Source organism: Drosophila teissieri, chromosome 3L (assembly GCF_016746235.2).
Source record: "Drosophila teissieri strain GT53w chromosome 3L, Prin_Dtei_1.1, whole genome shotgun sequence".
Taxonomy (NCBI): Eukaryota; Metazoa; Arthropoda; class Insecta; order Diptera; family Drosophilidae; genus Drosophila; species Drosophila teissieri.
In genome coordinates, this window is record NC_053031.1 from 8,469,760 (window position 1) to 8,487,453 (window position 17,694).

The 17,694-nt window shown below is 45.3% G+C and overlaps 5 protein-coding genes across 11 annotated transcripts; 2 read left to right on the top strand and 3 right to left on the bottom strand.

Moving 5' to 3' along the window:
* The first annotated feature begins 1,140 nt into the window (after nt 1-1,140).
* LOC122616068 lies at nt 1,141-2,446 on the top strand. Of its 2 annotated transcripts, none has more exons than XM_043791334.1 (2): nt 1,141-1,226; nt 2,048-2,446. In XM_043791334.1, exon 2 carries the CDS (start codon nt 2,054-2,056, stop codon nt 2,432-2,434), a length of 381 nt encoding a protein of 126 aa, XP_043647269.1. In that variant the 5' UTR covers nt 1,141-1,226; nt 2,048-2,053; the 3' UTR covers nt 2,435-2,446. The 2 variants fall into 2 exon arrangements, with proteins under 2 accessions (XP_043647269.1, XP_043647270.1); XM_043791335.1 differs by having other exon boundaries at nt 1,206-1,226; nt 2,020-2,446.
* A 13-nt stretch (nt 2,447-2,459) lies between these two features.
* On the bottom strand, nt 2,460-5,560 carry LOC122616067 (N-acetylgalactosamine kinase). Of its 4 annotated transcripts, XM_043791333.1 has the most exons (8): nt 5,426-5,521; nt 4,859-4,944; nt 4,724-4,749; nt 4,493-4,671; nt 4,254-4,427; nt 3,276-4,009; nt 2,866-3,070; nt 2,460-2,809 (listed from the first exon to the last, which is right to left on the bottom strand). In XM_043791333.1, exons 4-8 carry the CDS (start codon nt 4,663-4,665, stop codon nt 2,623-2,625), a joined length of 1,473 nt encoding a protein of 490 aa, XP_043647268.1. In that variant the 5' UTR covers nt 4,666-4,671; nt 4,724-4,749; nt 4,859-4,944; nt 5,426-5,521; the 3' UTR covers nt 2,460-2,622. The 4 variants fall into 4 exon arrangements, with proteins under 4 accessions (XP_043647268.1, XP_043647267.1, XP_043647265.1 ...); XM_043791332.1 differs by lacking the exon at nt 4,724-4,749; XM_043791330.1 differs by lacking the exons at nt 4,724-4,749; nt 4,859-4,944 and having other exon boundaries at nt 5,426-5,560.
* A 673-nt stretch (nt 5,561-6,233) lies between these two features.
* On the top strand, nt 6,234-8,564 carry LOC122618179 (protein phosphatase methylesterase 1). The gene is made up of 6 exons (XM_043794399.1): nt 6,234-6,467; nt 6,547-6,745; nt 6,802-6,911; nt 7,187-7,498; nt 7,557-7,781; nt 7,844-8,564. The coding sequence occupies exons 1-6, from the start codon at nt 6,394-6,396 to the stop codon at nt 8,151-8,153; spliced, it is 1,230 nt and encodes a 409-aa protein (XP_043650334.1). The 5' UTR covers nt 6,234-6,393; the 3' UTR covers nt 8,154-8,564.
* Nucleotides 8,565-8,575: 11 nt separating this feature from the next.
* On the bottom strand, nt 8,576-9,634 carry LOC122618180 (UPF0193 protein EVG1 homolog). The gene is made up of 3 exons (XM_043794400.1): nt 9,331-9,634; nt 8,883-9,254; nt 8,576-8,820 (listed from the first exon to the last, which is right to left on the bottom strand). The coding sequence occupies exons 1-3, from the start codon at nt 9,533-9,535 to the stop codon at nt 8,645-8,647; spliced, it is 753 nt and encodes a 250-aa protein (XP_043650335.1). The 5' UTR covers nt 9,536-9,634; the 3' UTR covers nt 8,576-8,644.
* A 421-nt stretch (nt 9,635-10,055) lies between these two features.
* Nucleotides 10,056-17,583, bottom strand: LOC122618177 (protein Smaug). 3 transcript variants are annotated; one of them, XM_043794395.1, is made up of 4 exons: nt 16,264-16,531; nt 12,500-14,960; nt 11,855-12,437; nt 10,056-10,939 (listed from the first exon to the last, which is right to left on the bottom strand). In XM_043794395.1, exons 2-4 carry the CDS (start codon nt 14,860-14,862, stop codon nt 10,898-10,900), a joined length of 2,988 nt encoding a protein of 995 aa, XP_043650330.1. In that variant the 5' UTR covers nt 14,863-14,960; nt 16,264-16,531; the 3' UTR covers nt 10,056-10,897. The 3 variants fall into 3 exon arrangements, with proteins under 3 accessions (XP_043650330.1, XP_043650329.1, XP_043650328.1); XM_043794394.1 differs by lacking the exons at nt 10,056-10,939; nt 16,264-16,531 and adding an exon at nt 17,142-17,583 and having other exon boundaries at nt 10,976-12,437; XM_043794393.1 differs by lacking the exon at nt 10,056-10,939 and having other exon boundaries at nt 10,977-12,437; nt 16,264-16,558.
* Between the last annotated feature and the right edge of the window lie 111 nt (nt 17,584-17,694).

Genomic DNA, 17,694 nt, shown 5'->3' on the forward strand with positions numbered 1-17,694 from the left:
ATGCAGGGGCCAGGCAATTTGTTTATTTAATATGCATCTACAAAGCCGCTAAATGGCCATTAATTAAATATCAAATCTGCCACGGCCAATAAATGCGAGACCACTCCCAGAGAGACGAGGCGAACTCGAAAGCCAAACAATGTAAATACCAATCGCAGGCCAAGCTAGATACGCACCTGAGATCGGGAAAGTTCAAGGCTGCCATCCGGCATGTGATTATGGCAATTCCAATCCAGTGCAGGCAACTCCGGGGTAATGCTTCCGCCTAAGCTGATCGGTTGAATAACCCCAGATATATGCTGGTCCGACACCCGTGGCAAATTAGGGTCAAACATGTGCAGCCAGCGAGCTCGGCTCAGTCAGCATTCAGCATTAAATTCAGGGTCAATCGGCACTTTCAAAATCGCACAAAGCTCGGATTGAGTCGGACATGGATTCTGAGCAAACTTGTCAATCATTGTAATCGCCGTACTACCTGTACAGTGCACGAAATCGGGCATTCGTTGTAAGAATACTTACATAGCACTATGCCAATTGAAAATATCTTAAATTCTGCAAAAAGTCGAATAGCAAGCTTAAGTTTTCTTATTTGTATGAAAGTTTAAGAGTATCCTCTTAACTTAACTTCTGTGCTGTGTTTAATAACCTCTGAATAATGCAAACCCAATTGAGTTATCCATTCTCGTCGAGCCATTGTTTTTCCGAGTATATGTATTTGGTGTATGGTGCACGAAGATATATATCTGTGCGACTTTTGCCATGCGTAACGCTGCCGGCTGGCAATCCGACCTTTTTTGGGGGGCACTTTTATGGAGCATGAGAAACGGAGACAGATATCATTGCTTTTAATTGCCCGATCTGAGCGCCTAGGCCTAGGTCAGTCTGTACCAGATTGCAGTCCCTCCCCCCACTTCACTTCATTCCACTCTCCACTCCACTCGGCTTCGACCATAATTAATTTAATAAAATGTAAAGCAGCCTGGTCTGAAAAAACTTGACTCATTCTCGGCGCTCAGAAGCGACGTTGAGCGGTATTCGAAAATCGGTTGACTCACAAACTTGAGTTCAACTCGTTTTTGTGGCATTCAACGGCAAGCGAATAAAAGTTCGCCGTCTCGATATTCTATGATCAGTTTACAGTCTCAACTTCACCCAGGTGTTCCAGTTTCAGTTTCGTTTGAAGTGCTTCTCTCGAGGATTAGCCCCTGAAATAAGTCCATATCAAAGTGAGTGTGTTGTGTGCTGTGCTGTGCGAGTGGGTGCTTTTGGAGAACCAATATCCAATTCGGTTGTGTGGGATCGTAACCTTGACTTTGGCTGAATCAACGTATCAATTTGGACTTGGAATATGTAAATGCATTTAATGGCGCATAATAAAAATGCAAGTACAGTGGCTGTGATCGTTAAAAACTAGAAAGAATTAGAAAGTGTATAATATCTAACGAATGTCACCTTTTCAAGGATTTCGAAGTAAATATATCAAACCAAATCTTGATGTAAATAAACTTCATTTCTAATGACGTTTTTTAGATAACAAACATTAATATATCTTTCAACACCATTTAAGATTCATGATTAATTTGTAAAACCGAATATAGAATAATATTGTGTACTTTTTGTACCTTAGACCAAGAGGCTATTAAAACCCAAGAAGAGTCCTAGCGAGACCACTGTACTTTTATCTCAAGCTACGATTGCTTTGTTCAGACCAAATTGGAGCACTCTACGCTTGACAAATAAAGCTCGCCATTTAGTTCGCGGCCAGTCCAATTCTTATCAATAAAAAAGCCAGTTCCAGTTGCAAAAAAAAGTTCACGGATTAGCAACTGTAACAGTTTGAGCCAAGATCTCCGCGTTGCCCACTCCATTGGCCATTGGCCATATGCGATAATTGATTTTCCCGTACATAATTTATGACGCACGAAACTGACAGCCGACTTGTAGATTAAAAACTGCCACTGACCAGCGGCAATAAATCTGTCCGTATCGCTTTATTAGAACGTTGGACAATAATGCCAGCTCCTGCTCCTTTTCTCCCCTCCTGCAGTCAATCATGCCGACCGCCTGCCAAGTAACGCTGCTCGCTGGATGCCTGCTTCTGGCCATGAGTTCGATTCGGGCCCAATTCTTCTACCACCAGGCGCTGGGTCTGCCGGTTGCGCACGCTTACGAGCCGGCCAACCAGTACCAGGGATATGCCACTGCCGATGCCCATCCCTCGGTGGTGCGAAATGCCCAGTGGGAGTCAGAGTTGCCGGCTGAGCTGTCGAAGAGTGCGCGGTTCTACAATGATCCCGTGATTGCCGCCAACCTGGCCAAGGAATCCCTGCTTACGAAGAAGGAAATGGCGGTGGTGCATCGCGAGGCTGAGAAAATTCCGCGCGAACAGGTGTACAAGCTCTTCAAGAACGCCGGCTACCTGAGTAGCAGATAGATAGCAGTTCACTAAGCCAGATGACTTCCGTTCCCCACGTGCCTTGTTGTATTTTAGCTCGTAAATTGTTAATATATTGTACATAGTACTATACATATTAAATGTTTTTTCTATAAATGACCGTTGGATAATAGTGACTGATAGGGTGATTTTGGTATAAAAGTTGGATTAAAATGCTAGAGAAGCGTTCATTGTATATACAACTCGGCTCCGTTTCCTGGGAGTGTGGCAAAGACCACTTCGCTGAAGTTGTTGGGCTGATGACGCTCCAGGAGATGGCTTGGCAATTGAGCGTAGTAATCGCGCTTTAAAGCCTTTATGTACTCATCAGCTGCTTGTACGGAATCGCACATGGCCACTATACAACCGCCCCAACTGAAAAACAACATTTGATTATGTTTGGAGTGCCACTAGGATATAAGCTTTCTTACCCAGCTCCTGTGACTCGCGCGCTAACGTTCTGCTGGTTTGATATGGCAATTAGGCGCTCCACATCCGGATGAGAACATTCGTATAGCTCCCTCAAGCTCTCGTGGGATTGCCGCATAAGTTCACCCAGCTGTTTTGCACCTTCCTTGTTGGCTCCGCCGGCCAGTTCCTCACAAATTTTCCGGAATTTGGCCACGCGACCGGATTCTGTAAGGCGGAAACAAAGTTACAAACTTGAAAACGAATCTTGTAATTCAATATTATTTGCTAAAATCTGACGTTTTTCAGACAATAAATGAATGTCAACGTCTTATTAATTGAGCGTAATTATTCATTTGGTGATCAATAAACTTAACGTACAGGCAATATTTCAGATTAAATCTGAAATCCTGATTGTGAATGATTAACCTACCCTGAATAACATGCAGAGCACGTTGACGCAGCTTGAACTGCTCCATGTGCCGAGTGTTGGCGGATAGGAACTTTGTTTCCAGTTCCTGCTCGGTGACTCCCAGCTCTTTGCAGATATCCGCTCGCGTGTAGTTGCTCTTCGTTAAGTTGTCCTTAATCAACTTCTCGAAAGTCGCGTTATCCATTTGGCACGCCTCCTCCAGATCGATGAAGCGCACAATGTCCTCCCAGTTGATCAAACCCTTGCGCTTGGCCAGCCATCTAGTGGCCAGTCGGCATTCCACCACTCGTTCATTGTAGTCCGACGAAGCAGCCTTGTTCTTTTGAGCCAGACTGTTGGCCACAACGAAGCACTTGCCCGCTGGCAAGGTCACCGGAGTGCCCTTCAGCTTGGGATGGAACTCGATGTGATGGGCGCAGCCAACTCTGCCCAAATAGGCTATTGCCTGATCCATGCCACCACTGTGCGTGCCAATATACTGCTCACACATGGCCGAAATGGAAGCCAGCTCCCTGCGATCTAGTTTCTTGCCCTGGACGTGGGCGGTGGCCAACACTGCGGAGCTGACCATGGCACTCGAACTGGAGAGTCCTGCCGCCAAGGGCACATTGCCGTCCACAGCAATGCGCATTCCTATGGGCTTCCACTGGCTGCCTAGACTCTCCTGTATTCCTTTGATGCCGCACAAGAAGTAGTTGTACCAAGCGGGTCCACCACTTTTCGGAAGCTCGATTCTAAAATGGCAAATAAGGAAAGCTATTAAGATTCCAAAATATATTTCAACAAAAATATGAATCCTGCAAGGGATTACGAATAATCTCATTTTTAAAATCCGCATACAAGAATAATACTATTTGGACATATCAATACTAAGTTCGATTAGATACCGCTTTAAAGCTGACATTGTTATTATAACAAATTAAATGGAAAAATTTCTAGTGCCTAAGGCCGGTAATTATCATTTTATGATTCACCCACCTGAGCGTTTTGAGATCCGCATCGTAGCCCGTAAACTTAGCTGCCTCGAGATTTCTAAGCTGAAGTTGGCTGTCACTCGGATTCTTGGCCACTGCCAGGAAAATGCTCTGACTTACAGCCATGGGTAGCACCGAATAGCCGCAGTAGTCCACATGCTCGCCAATGATGTTGACCCTGCAGTCAGAGGAGATGGTATCGATAAGGTTCTATGGATGTGCACCACCAGTGGGACTGCTCACCTTCCTGGCACGCGAACGATAAACTCTGGATCCGCTCCAAATTGCTCTTTGAAAAAGGCGCTCAATTGTTGCACGCGCTCGTAAATCTTGGATTCCGGCTGGAGCTTCTGCTGGGCCACGATCTCAATGCCGGCACCCAAGACCTGGGCAGTTCCGTTCCCGTTGGCAGTCATGTTCACCTGCGGGCGGGCGAAACATTAATAATGGCCATTATTTTCGCAGTCGACGAACCGTAAACGTGTCGCAACTCGGTTAATCTAAATTTATGGGCAAAAACAAATTTACATACGTAAACAAATAGCCGAAGCCAGGGAAAAACAATTGCACCTGTGTTGTGCAAAAAATTAGCTTATCAACCCATCTCACCTTATCAATATGTCCAAACAGCTATTAGCACACAAAGTGATGTACTAACATTCCGGTTATCAGTTGGGGAAACGGCGTCAGAGTCACTAAAACATTAGATTGACGCCAATTTGAGCGCTTAATTGGGCAAAAAACAAGTACGAAAGTGCAATTTCTGCCGGCAAATGAAAAGGAAGGGCGTGCGGGAGCGAGAGGGCCACAGCCAACAGCTGTTATTTAGGAGTTGCCAGGTTTGCAAAAGCCGTAACTCTTGAAATGCGGAATGGATACGAATATTATTTTGTATAGTTATCTATAATTATATATATTTATTAATACCGGCCCGAGTCCTAAATCAGTAAATCATTCTTTCATACAAGTCTCTAGCTGGTAATTGTTTTTCGTAAGCACCACCGCCTAAACTTAATGCCGCATAATATAAATAGACCATTAATAACGAACATGACTTTCATATTATCTTGAAACCATAAACTTAACCTGTATTGAGTTTACCTTTTGTTTACATACCAAAATAAACAGATTTATAAGGGGTAAAGTTAAGATTTTTACACTTTTGCCGATACATACCCAAGAATGTCTTATCTTTCTCCGTTTGAGGTCAAAATAACTTGGAGCTGTCTTATCAGAGGGGAGTTCTAGTTTTCGGTGTGAGCACGTCGCGTTCCATCAAGCAACTGAGCAATCCGGCCCGTGCCGTTTCCGTTTTTGCTTAGTCCAGAATACTACGAGCAATACAGTGGTGCTTCCTTATCAGGAAGCACACTTGTAGATGTACTTAAACATGGATGCTCAGTTTAAGATTCTCGGAGAACTCCTAAGAAACCTCAGATTCCCAGTTAGCGAGGTTGCACTGTGTATATCAGTAGCAACTTGTTGAGAACTTTGTTTGTTTATAAGTAGCTGTCTTTACCGTTAAATGGGTCAAACATCTTCATAAAATATGAATTCTTTCTTGTTTGCATTCCAAAAAACTGGTTTTCAAATTTCGTCGGCTTGAAAAGGTGTTTTTGGCATCCACTTAACGAAAGGCCATTACCTTGATTATTATTTTGCCATTAATGTGAAGTATTTACTGAGCTGATAAGGGGCATATTCGTATTGCTCTTCATTTTTTCCGTAGATAAACTTTTGAAATACATAAATGCTTAAAATGTACAGACATTAAAATTAAAATAATAAACGATAAAGCCTCTTCAATCAGGGTTTTGATCTTTTCAGTGTGTATAAGGCTTTTCGTGTTTTATTGCAAAAGCTAAAAATATGTATTCGATTTGGAATTTGAAATGTTGACTGTTAGGGTGAAGCGCTGCCAGACAAAGGCATTGCCAAATAAAGCTTTTGAAACAGGGCTGCCAGCTGGCGTCAGTGTCGGTTTTCTCGCTCACGGTCACACTGCAATATATCATCGTTGGATTGGAACTATTTTTTTTGTTTTCGAAAACGGATATTTGCGAGAAACGACTGTGCGAATAACCACTTGCACCTGCACCGTAGCAGCACCACCTGTTGACCCCGCTGCGAGGACAATCGAATCAATGTCGAGTTTACAGCGCACGATGCTGAAGGGCAAGCTGCCACCCACAATTCCTGGCGGGCGCATTGGCAGAGCGTAAGTGCAGGGGAGATTCTGCGACTGGAATGGGGAGTACGCAATCTCTACCCAATTTGGCTAATTTGTCTAATTGCAGGGATTCGTTCAAGAAGTCGCGCATCCGCGACTACAAGCCGGGCATGTGGAACGAGTTCTTCGCGGAGAAGGAGGACGTCACGGTGGATGAGCATCGCACCTTCCGCATCTATCGGACCAAGCAGCCGGAGAAGCCGGGTCCAGTTCTCCTACTGCTCCACGGCGGTGGCTACTCGGCCCTCACCTGGGCCCACTTTTGTGTGAGTAATTCGCTAATATTCAATTGATTAAACTTAATATGTATATCCAATTCAAGTCTGAGGTGACCAGCATGATCCACTGCCAGTGCCTGTGCATCGACTTGCGAGGTCATGGGGACAGCAAGGTGGACGACGAGGACGATCTCTCCGCGGATACGCTGGCAAAGTAAGTTTAATTCCTCGCAATTCTATGAACGATCAGGGTAAACTTGCATAAGCTCTTTATTTATAAAAGTAGCGCATCGTACTTAAATGAGGTCGATTTATTTTATTTAAGAATGATTACTCAACTAAGTTATTAATTTTAAGTATTTTATTAAGCTTTTGTAGATACTTTAAATATTTCAACTAAGTTATTAATTTTAAGTATTTTATTAAGCTTTTGTAGGTACTTTAAGTATTTGAAAATATCTATAATACTTTTTACAATATTCTGAACAGGGACATCGGAGACTTAATCCTGAAGCTCTATCCCGAGGAAGTGCCGCAGCTTTTTGTGGTTGGCCACTCGATGGGCGGCGCCATCGCCGTCCACTTTGCCCACATGGCTCTGGTACCTAACTTGATTGGAATAACCGTCATCGATGTTGTGGAGGGCACTGCCATGGAGGCACTGGCCAGCATGCAGAGCTTTCTGCGCTCCCGTCCAAAGTATTTCCAGAGTATTCCGAATGCCATCGAGTGGTGCATCCGAAGCGGCCAAGTGCGCAATGTGGACAGCGCCAAAGTGTCCATGCCGGGACAGATAATCAAGTGAGTGGGACGGTCGGAATTGCCAGAAAAATAATAATAATTCAATTCTCCCACGCAGCTGTACAACGAACAAACTGGCAACGAATGATCTGCCATTACCAGATGATGTTTTGGAGGAGGCCCACCACAACAGTATGTTTCCCAATCCATTTAGCATTTCGGAGGATGAAGAATCGTCACCGCCGGGCGATGACGCCGCCGATGGCTCCTCAGATAGTGCCGCAGCTGGCACGGAATTCAAGAAGCCCAACACGACCAAATCGACAACCGAAGCGGCCAAAAAGTACGTAGTCCATTTTATTTAATTTTAGGCAAATAACCAATTATTATTTGATTGCCTCTCAGTTACACCTGGCGCATTGATCTGTCCAAGTCGGAGAAGTACTGGGTGGGCTGGTTTTCGGGGCTGAGCGATAAGTTCCTCAACTTGCGCCTGCCCAAGCAACTGCTTCTCGCCAGCATCGATGGACTGGACCGCACCCTGACTGTTGGACAGATGCAGGGTCGCTTCCAGATGCAGGTTTTGGCCCGGTGCGGACATGCCGTACACGAGGACCGTCCACACGAGGTGGCTGAGGTGATAAGCGGCTACTTGATCCGGAATCGGTTTGCAGAAGCAGCCAGCGAGTTTCGGTGCCACATGCCGTCGTGCTAAACACAACCATCCCCTGAATCCGAGGTTGAGCACAAACTGAGGTCACAAAAGTCTATTTTTGAATGGAGGAGCATTACTCTGAACTTACAGATGAGTGCACATATATATATATATACAAAATGTAGTGCGTAGGTCCAGATATATACGGCCGTATATTCTATATACATATAAACTAATAATCCAGTAATTTATTCGGTACTTTTAATTAAACCACTTGAATTTTCAATATTGTACTTTATACTCATTTTGCCAAAATCTGAAGTCAAAGGTGCTTGAGTTTGGGCTTCTTGCATTGTTATAATGAGTGTGTATTAAATATGTGCCAGATCGAAGGAAAATTTAACGAAATCCAAATTATACGAATGCGAATAAGTTGAATAAAGCTATTTATTAATCGAGTGTTACCATAAATTCCCGTAAAATTCAAGTGAATCTTGGAACTTATTTATTTGATTTGCGCGCCCCAAAGAAATCATAAAACCTTAACACATTTAGTCCACGAAACGGAAGCCGCCGTCGGACTTCATCTTCATCTTGGATTCCAGCGCCTGAATGCGACGTAGACGCTCGGAAATCTGGTCGCGAATCTCCGGACGATACTTCTTGCCCTGGCCCATGGACTCCATTTCCGTCAACCACTCGGCACGCTCGTTGATTTGGTCCAAAACTGCAAGATCATCGCATCGCAATGGATGAGTATTTTTTAATTTTGTAAATATTCCAACTTACGCTCATTTATGAGATCCTCCTCCGTCACCAGTTGCTCTTCACGTGGACGACGTCGCGGCTTGATTGCCGGATCCGGCAAATGAGTCCCGGCCATGGTGAACTGCAGCTGTGACTTGGCCTTCTCTCCCTGCATCCGGTTGTCCGCGGGCGGGCGGTAGTAACTCTGCTTGTAAGCTCCGCTCGCCTCGATCTGCCGTAGATTCTTACGCTTGGCATTACGCGCCCGATCCAAAATAGCTAGTGTCTCCTTGTCAGGATCGTTATTGGTATTGGGACGCGGCGGCTCGGGAAGGGGCAATGGCTCCCCATTGCGCAGGCTCTCATCGATTTGCTTGCGTACCATCATCGACATCTTGGACTCCTTGACAAGCACTAAGTGAAAGGTTATCCGTACGTGAAGTGCACTTCGGAAAGCCTTAGATGTTTGACATGCCCAAAACCCACTTACATCGGATCAGATCAGCTGTCTCCTTGCTATATTCCACCTTGGCCGAGTGGAAGGCCCCAGCGCCGCCAGGAGGAATGCGCTCACTGGGCCACATGGGCAGCTTCTGCGAACTGGACGGCCCGCCATCCGTTTCCGGTTCGTGGTGGGCCATCAGACCTCCAGGCAAAGCCTTGATCTGCACGTTGTTGAAGCGATGTCGGCTCATTCTGTAAAGCTAATAATTTTTGCTCCGGAAAAGTTAGGCTTGTATGTACTATACAAAATCGTTTGACGTGTTTGAAGGCTGGCCTCGGTATGAAGTTGTTTTACGGCGGACAACAAAAGTGGAGACGCATGGCAACCTGGGTTGTTAGGTAAACAGCATGGGTATTTTTAAATCTCGAAATAATTTATTGAAAATAAATATATGTAGGTATTGTATGTGTGTATATGTGTGGGTAGGTACACGCTTGGTTTATGCTCGCATTTTGATAAGTTTGCGAACATTTAACTGACTTATGCACATTCGTCTACGAGTAGTTGCACTTTACAATAAACCATTCAGTTTGTGGATCGTTTTGAACTCGCTAAAGTTTGACAATTAGGTTTCGATTATTTTTGTATCCCAACTGGCCGTACAATAGGTTTTTATTATTAAATAAAAGCATCAGCGATTTACAGTGTTGCGGTTGTTGATAACAAATTAATCTTGGAAATATCGACGAAAAATTAAAAAAACAAAAACATTTCCAACCAAGTTTTACACATGCATTTGTTCGGTTTTATACATTTACAATTAGACTACACTTTTTTACGTTTTTTACGCTCTTAAGGTAAATATTTTTTGGCTGCCTTCTTTTTTTCAGCTTGGCCCATCGTCGTTTTTTTTTGTTTGAACCTAAGCGTAGCGACATACATTTGTATATATAAATATATATATAATGTTTAAAAAACAACTAAAACGTAACATATCGAGTGATTGGCTTGCCATTTACATGATAAACAATTGACTAAAGCAAACATAATAGTAATAGTAGAGATAGTCTAATTAATGACAATGGTGATCATGATCGGTATGCAATACATGAGTTTGGCTTACGCTTAATTATACAAAATACAATATGTGGTTCCGATTCTCAAACACAAACAGTGAAACATTGAAACTCTTTTCTGTTAAAGTTTAGTCTAGTGGTAGTTTCCGCCGTTGCGATTTCCTCTGGTGCAGTTACGGTTCAGCAAATATGTTCCTTTTAATTTAAAATAAATAATGTGTACGTGTATATATAAACATATCCATTATGTGACTACTACTTCATTCAGCAAGCCTAGTTTTGATTCGCGCAAACAATTCTCAGCTCTCGTTTCTCAATTCTCACTTTTCAATTCCCTCTCCATCCAGCTTTCTTCCTTCTAGTTTTTTATAGTTGCGAAAAGTAATCTTAGTCAGTCTCATGGTCACGATGCAGAGTTCATTTTATAATTTTTTTTTTACTAGATAAACTTTTTTCGTCGTCGTTTAGATCGGGGTATTTCTTTCATTTGGCGACGTTGTTGATAGTGAGTGAAATAGTCGATGTTGTGATTAGGGTTAGAATAGCGTAAAATGTTGATCAAATTTGGCCAAATTTTCCTAGGTAGAGAGAAGTTACTGTATTCTGTTGTTGCGATGTGTTTATGTTGTGGGGCGTGGCTTGTTAGTTTAACTATACAAATGGCGACAACATTTACGAAACCTATACATTAATAACATTGACAGTAAGATGCCACGCCCCCGCTGACAGCTGACATGCAATTTCCGTCGGGGAGTGCAGAATGGGCTCTACAAGTCCATCGGCCAGCCGTTGGTCCTGCGAGCCCGAGTCAGTTGATCATATCTTTGGGGGCGCCTTGACACACAGTTAATAAACTTAACATTAAAACAAACTATCGTCTTACTAACTAAAAACGGTTATAGAACGGGATGTGAAAAGAGACGCAGGGTGGACAACTTGACGCGACACAAACATAGACACGAATCTTAAATATCTAGATATAAAAACATTTATGTTCGTTATGAAATCAAACTTCAAACACGGCTCAAAGCTAAGTGAACACAAAAACTGCTGGCAGCCTCAATCTAACGCCATTACGATGATTTTAAAACTCAGATAGCCGAGAAGCATTCTCAGTTCATTGCCTGTTCAGTCATTTGGCGACACAACGTCTCCAGCTGTTCGAGGCTTTTAAAGTCGTTCATCTTGTACTCGGTGACATGGGGCGACATGCCCAGGGTGACCAATGGTGACTGTGACAGGCAATGATCTACGGCACGGTTGTTGTTTTTACTGCTTTGGTGACAGAGATTGTGGACACAGGCACCACCAGTTACACCACCACCATTGGAGCACAGACAGCTGCCACTGCCCACGGCGGCGGCAGCTGCTGCCAACAGTTGCAACTGTTGCTGATTAATTAAATTGTTGTTCAGCATGCTGTTGTTATTATTGTTGTTGATCAGGAGCTGGGGCTGATCGTGCTGGTCCTGATTCTGATTTGGATTACTAACCATCACAACAGCGGCCATTGTCTTCTTTGGTTGTTGCTCTGCACTGGAAACTCCTCCGCTAAGCTTTCTCTGCTGCGGCTGCGGCTGCTGGTTACGTTCCAATCCCAGGTTGTCGTTTGATCCGTTATTGGTGAGTACACCCTGACCGGGCTTGAAGATCAACTGCTGCGGTTGCTGCGGACCTCCGGCCACCAGAATAAGATTATTTAGCGACCGGCGATGCGATTGTGGTGGCGTCTGCTGAGGCAGCGCTGGAAAGTGGTTGTGTTGCTGCAGCATCTGTTGCATTTGCTGGGCGTGATGGTGCGCCTTACTGGGCGGCGGTGGTGGTGGCTGCTGCTGGGGATTACCCATGAAGCTTGGGTACGAGGAGCTCTTGTACTGCGGCTGATGGGATGGGCCCCCGCCATAGCCGTTGTAGTCAAACTGTGGCAGAGGCGGCGGAGGCTGCTGCGAATGATGGGGCAGCGGGTGTGGCAGGCAATTTAGCGAGAAGTTCAGCATGTCGTTGGAGTTTTTGCGGTTGTTAATCCTATCGTTGCTGCCATTTTTGGGATCGCATTTGCGAGTCTTACCATTCCATCTAAAAAACACAATGCATTGTTACATAACTTTTAAAATTTTTGTCAGTATCCAAAGACATACCTTGGCTTGTTAATGTTCCCATTATTTGGCCCGACACCGGCTGGCTTAACGTGATGCATTTTGGGAACCATGGAAATCTTCATCTTGGACAACTTAAACTTCAGGTCCTTGAGTTGACTGGCATGGTTCATGAATGCCTCGTTGTGGATAGAGCGGTCCAGAATCCACATAAGCACTCCCAATGTCTCGTCGTCCTGGGCAGCATACGGATCCTGCTGCAACGTATTGGTCACAATGTCAATGACCTTGAGGAAACGCAATCCAATGTTTTCTTCCGGGGGTCCCGGAGACTCCAGAGGCTTCATTGGTGTCAGCACAATGTTTGTTAGCTCCTCGACAGCCGTGCTCAGCTCCATTTGTCCCGTAAGCAGATCTTGTTCTACCCTGTTAAGAATATTGGCCCGCTCCTTCAACTTGTCGATGCAGAGGGCAAGCTTGTGGGATGCGCCTTTGGTGACGCCTACACTCTGCAAAAAGTCCTCGGTGATCAAGAGCATCTCCTCGTAGGTCATGTTCTTGAACAGCTCGATGTACTTGTGCAGACGCAAGGATTTTAGCCAAAGTCCAATACCCGACATGCCCACGTTGCGCGTGTGGAACTTAATATAATTGGGCTTGAATTCATCCAGCCGAGTATCGGAACCGCTGTTAATCAAGGCTCCGCGCTGGTGCTCAATCGATAAGGAAAAACTACGGGGCTTGTTGGCAAACTGTGCCAGGTTCTCCGTTGAATTGGAGCAGTTGTCATTGACCGTGATCACCGATGAGTTAGACGAGCTGGAACAGCTAGAGATCGTTTGTGTGGTGAGGCTGTTAGAGCGACGCGTCTTCAGTGCTGCAATCTTGCTGTCAAGGCTCCACCGGTTGATCTCTCCGAACTGATCACCCACGTTTCCCATAAGGATCGAGGCGTAGGGAGGAGGCTGAAGCAACTGCTGCTGAAGATTCGGCGGAGGTTGTGTTCGGTCCTCTAAAGGATTTCCTCCGTTTCGTCCACAAAGACTACTGCTGGCCAGACTACAGGCCTCGCCCATGTCCGCTGTGACAGGGTCAAAATCGATAATCTCCGTGCCATTCTTGCTAAATGACGTGTCATGATCGTCGCCACCACCGATTCCCAGCATTGAGCCTGCTCCGGCGACCACACCGTTGACCAGGGAAGAGCTGCCCTCCAGCGACAGGCCGAGGCTATTCTGACTAGAAGCTAATTCGTTCAGGGTAATACCATTAAGATTATCACAGAGTGGATTAATCGACCCGCTGGAGCTGCCGCCTCCGCTGCCACGCCAATCACCGGCCAATTTGTTTTGCAATTGCTTGCTGGGCGGGGCGATTGTTTGCCAGTCGTTGGTGCGTGAGGAACGGCTGCCGCTTGCGGGGCACATCGAGGATGAGGCCACCGACGAACACGAGGCCGTCGAAGAGCTGGTCGCCGAAGAGGAACAGCTGCCACTGCCTGTTGAACTGCCACCAGCGACCAGCTGCGGCGAGGGCTGCAGGAAGTAACTGCGATTTGTCAGGCCCGCAGCAGCCGCTTGGATATGGTCCTCCAGGTGACGCAGCCAAATGTTGAGCGATCGTCTGTCCTCGCTGGTGATCGCCGGATGGATGAGTAGGTACGAGAAGATTTGCTGCACCAGCTCCGTGGGCACAATTTGCTGCATGGTGTCCTTGACGGCCACTGGGATGAGGGTCAGGTAGATAAGCTTGGCCTCGTCATTTCCCGGCTTCAACAGTGGCAGCATGTTGAGTACTTCATGCAAAATATCCTCCTTGCGGGCATACAGCTTACGCTCGTCACACTGCGCCGACGTGGTGATCTGGAAATCACTGCCGTAGCATGGCATTGAGTCCTTGTCGGACGACGAGGAGGACATGGCGTCGAGCAGGTCACATGGCTGGAACGTCTTGTAGGCGTTGAGTAGATTCTGCAGGTACACCGGATTGTTGGCATTGATGTCAATGACAACGCTGCTCAGATTGGTCTGCGATGTGCCCAGGTTCTGGGTCAGGTTGCTGTCGATGGAATACTGTAGAAACTTGAGGCTCGGGTAGCGCAGTCGCTTAAGCAGCGCGTACATCACGACGGTTCGCTCGCAGTCGTTCCACTTCTCGAAGAGATTTGTCACTGTGGTCACCTGCTCGCAGAACAGCGCATTGGACGGCTGACTCTGGCTGGGATTGGCGTTAGGATTGGGATTGCCATTGGCGTATGTCGCCGTTGTCGTGGCTGTGGCCTCCTTGTGGACTGCAGTAGGCGTTGATGTGGTTGGCTGCATCTCGTTGGATGCACTGTTAGAGTTATTGGTTTGGCCGCTGATGCCGGAGGTCATCGCGTTGTCAGTTCCAGTTGCGTACTTCATCTCGTTGTTAGTTGCTTCTTATTTTTTGGGGATATTGCCTATTATAATTTATGTTATTGTATTTGTTACGGCTTCTTTGTGGTTATTTGGTTGCGTTGCTGCAAGTAAAAAAAAACGGGAAGGTATTAATAATTGAGCTATTGTGTTAAAATTGTTTATGGTTGAAGAGTTGTATCATTCGCTTAAAGCCTAGTTAAGCCAGACTTGATCAGTTCCAAAGGAAAATACCCCAATTCCGAACCACGTGATCCAATCAATCACTTCTCCCCTATTTCATGGATTTGTCGCCATTGCTCCACTCGGGATTAGAGTGCCGTGCAGCGATAATAAAATAAACTTTAAGCAGCAAATAACGTTCGAATTTAATCAAATCAGTTTTCGCTAATTTGTTAAATTTACAAGCGCAATGGCAACAACAATTATCTGTAATTGACGAATGGAAATTAGCATTTGCTTGGTCGGCTGGCTTATCAGGAAAGCAAATAAACAACCAACAAATATATAACACCTTCGATTCGCTTTGATGGCGCAAATGACGAGGGACGATAAATCAATAAAATAACAAACATTTCAAATACGAAATCGTTGATTTCGACTTGGCGTTCGGTTTTCGATTTCCGGGCGGGAAAGCAGAGCGGGGGCGAGAAGTTTGGTTAGGTTTTATTTTTTGCACAGTTTCGCACTTTTCATTTAGTTTCGTTTGCCATCGCTTGTGTGTGCCCATTTCGAATCTTGTTTCTTCTGCCGCCGTTGCTGTTGTTGTTATTATTGCTCTTACTCTGGCGACTTTCTTCGATTTTTCTTGTCGTGTTTCAACTGTGTTTCCACAGTAGGCACCCAAAACATTGAACAAATCTAGATACGAGAGTCAATGTAGCAATAGGAAGCAGTATATTTTATTTAAAAAAAATCGAAAATAGTGTTTCAATCAAATTTGAAGGAATACGTAAAATTCTTTGTCCCGGTTTACAAAATCGAGGGTTGACTGTAATCTAATCCATAGGCAATGTAACTGACTGGGTAGTGGTACCCAAACATATATTTGTATGTGTGAACAAGCAGTAAAACATAACGGAACCCAATTACTGCATTTACAGCACAGCTAATGCTTTGGAATTTACCGATGTTAACTTCTTTACTATTTAACGTATCGTTTTATATGAAATTTCATTTTTTTGCGACTGAGAGAGAGCAAAAGAGCAGTTTGGCCCGCCTTGATCTAACGGTACTTGTGCATGCCCGGGTCGATCTTTGAGGTTATGCGTCACTGCAATTGCTGTTGTTTTCCAACCGGCTTGCAAAAACAACAAAAAAAAAATGACCGAAGTTCAACAAACGCGACTGGAAGACTGCAAGCACACACACACACACACGCACACGCACAGGATACTGGAAACTCACACGGTCTTATATATTTTCGTATTTTGGCTGCCCTTTTAGCAGTCGCGATCACAGGCGCTTAGCATATTCCGAACGCATTTATTTACATATATACGTTGCGAATATATTTGATTAGATCTGCAAAATTGCAGAGGCAACCACACAGAACAAAAGAATTGGTTTAGCAATGCGAAGCTCAGCTGAAGACGAGACTGGACTGAACTGCACTGGAAGCTGCAGTGGGGAGCACCGCGGAGGAGGAGCGGCTGATGGCGAATGATTGGCGCTGGCGTCAGCGATTTAGAAAGAAAATGGTGGAGCTGCTGATGCAGCCGAGACAGGCAGAGCGAAACGGGCGAAAAGGAGCGCGCGCCTTTTTTTTCTGACAGCCCAAAAGGAATGATGCTTCTGCTGATGCTGCTGTCAAGAAAATGGGGAGAGCACTCACTTACACGCACACACAGACGGAGACCTTGCTGCGCTCGTCGGCATTGGTGTGTGTGCGAGTAAGAGTGACACACTGAGCAATGCACGGGCAAAATTGCGGTAAATTACATGAGAGAGCTCAGCATTACAGGGCATTTGGCACGCCCGTTCCCCTCCCTCTGACACACTCTCCTTCCCCTTTCAATTGTTTTCGTTTGCACTCACTTTCCGCTTTGCCGTCTTTTTCGTGCAGAGGCGTGGGGCTATCGAAGAGCGATGGAGAGGGGTAGGGGGCTCCTGCGGGGTAAGCGGGTTTTGTTGTTTTCCCCACACACCCAGGAGCTCACAGTACACAGAACACACAAGATTGGCCCCCAAAATCACGCCCCACCCACCCAGCCACGGTCGGCCAGACAACAAAAATATATAGCTACAGTGCGCTTGTGCCAAAATTCGTTCTATTTTTCAATTACCTTTTCGCCTTCTATTCGCCTGCTGCAAACCTTGAAATTATTTTCTGTTGCAATTCACAGTTTTGATTCGATCAGCACGAGAATCGAGCATATTTCGCTAATTTGATATGCTATCGGATCGTATGGGATCGCATCGCGTATTTATTAATTTATAATTTTCACCTTTGCTCGCGCGCGCGTCTGTGTGTGTTATGTGTGTTGGTTGGTGTGCGTATGTGTGTACTTTTTATTAGCACTTTTGGGCTTTAGCGTTGTTGTTTTTGCTAAACCATTACTTTTTTTAGCCACACATTTCCTGGCGCTTACGCTCACAAACGCCCGATTACTGAGTACTGCGCACGGCTGCTGTTGCACTTGGTCGGATGCATGTTTTCGCCAGCTAATCCATTTTTTCAGCAATTAATTAATTATTTATTCACGCGAACGCAGCGTTGCTAGTGCTGGAACAAAAATCGATGTGTACTCGATACAGTCGATGTCTTTCCTCAGCAATTATCGATTGCTTTCTCTTGGAGATGGTTGCCTAGTAGTGCAACAATGCTGCCCTGGGTTC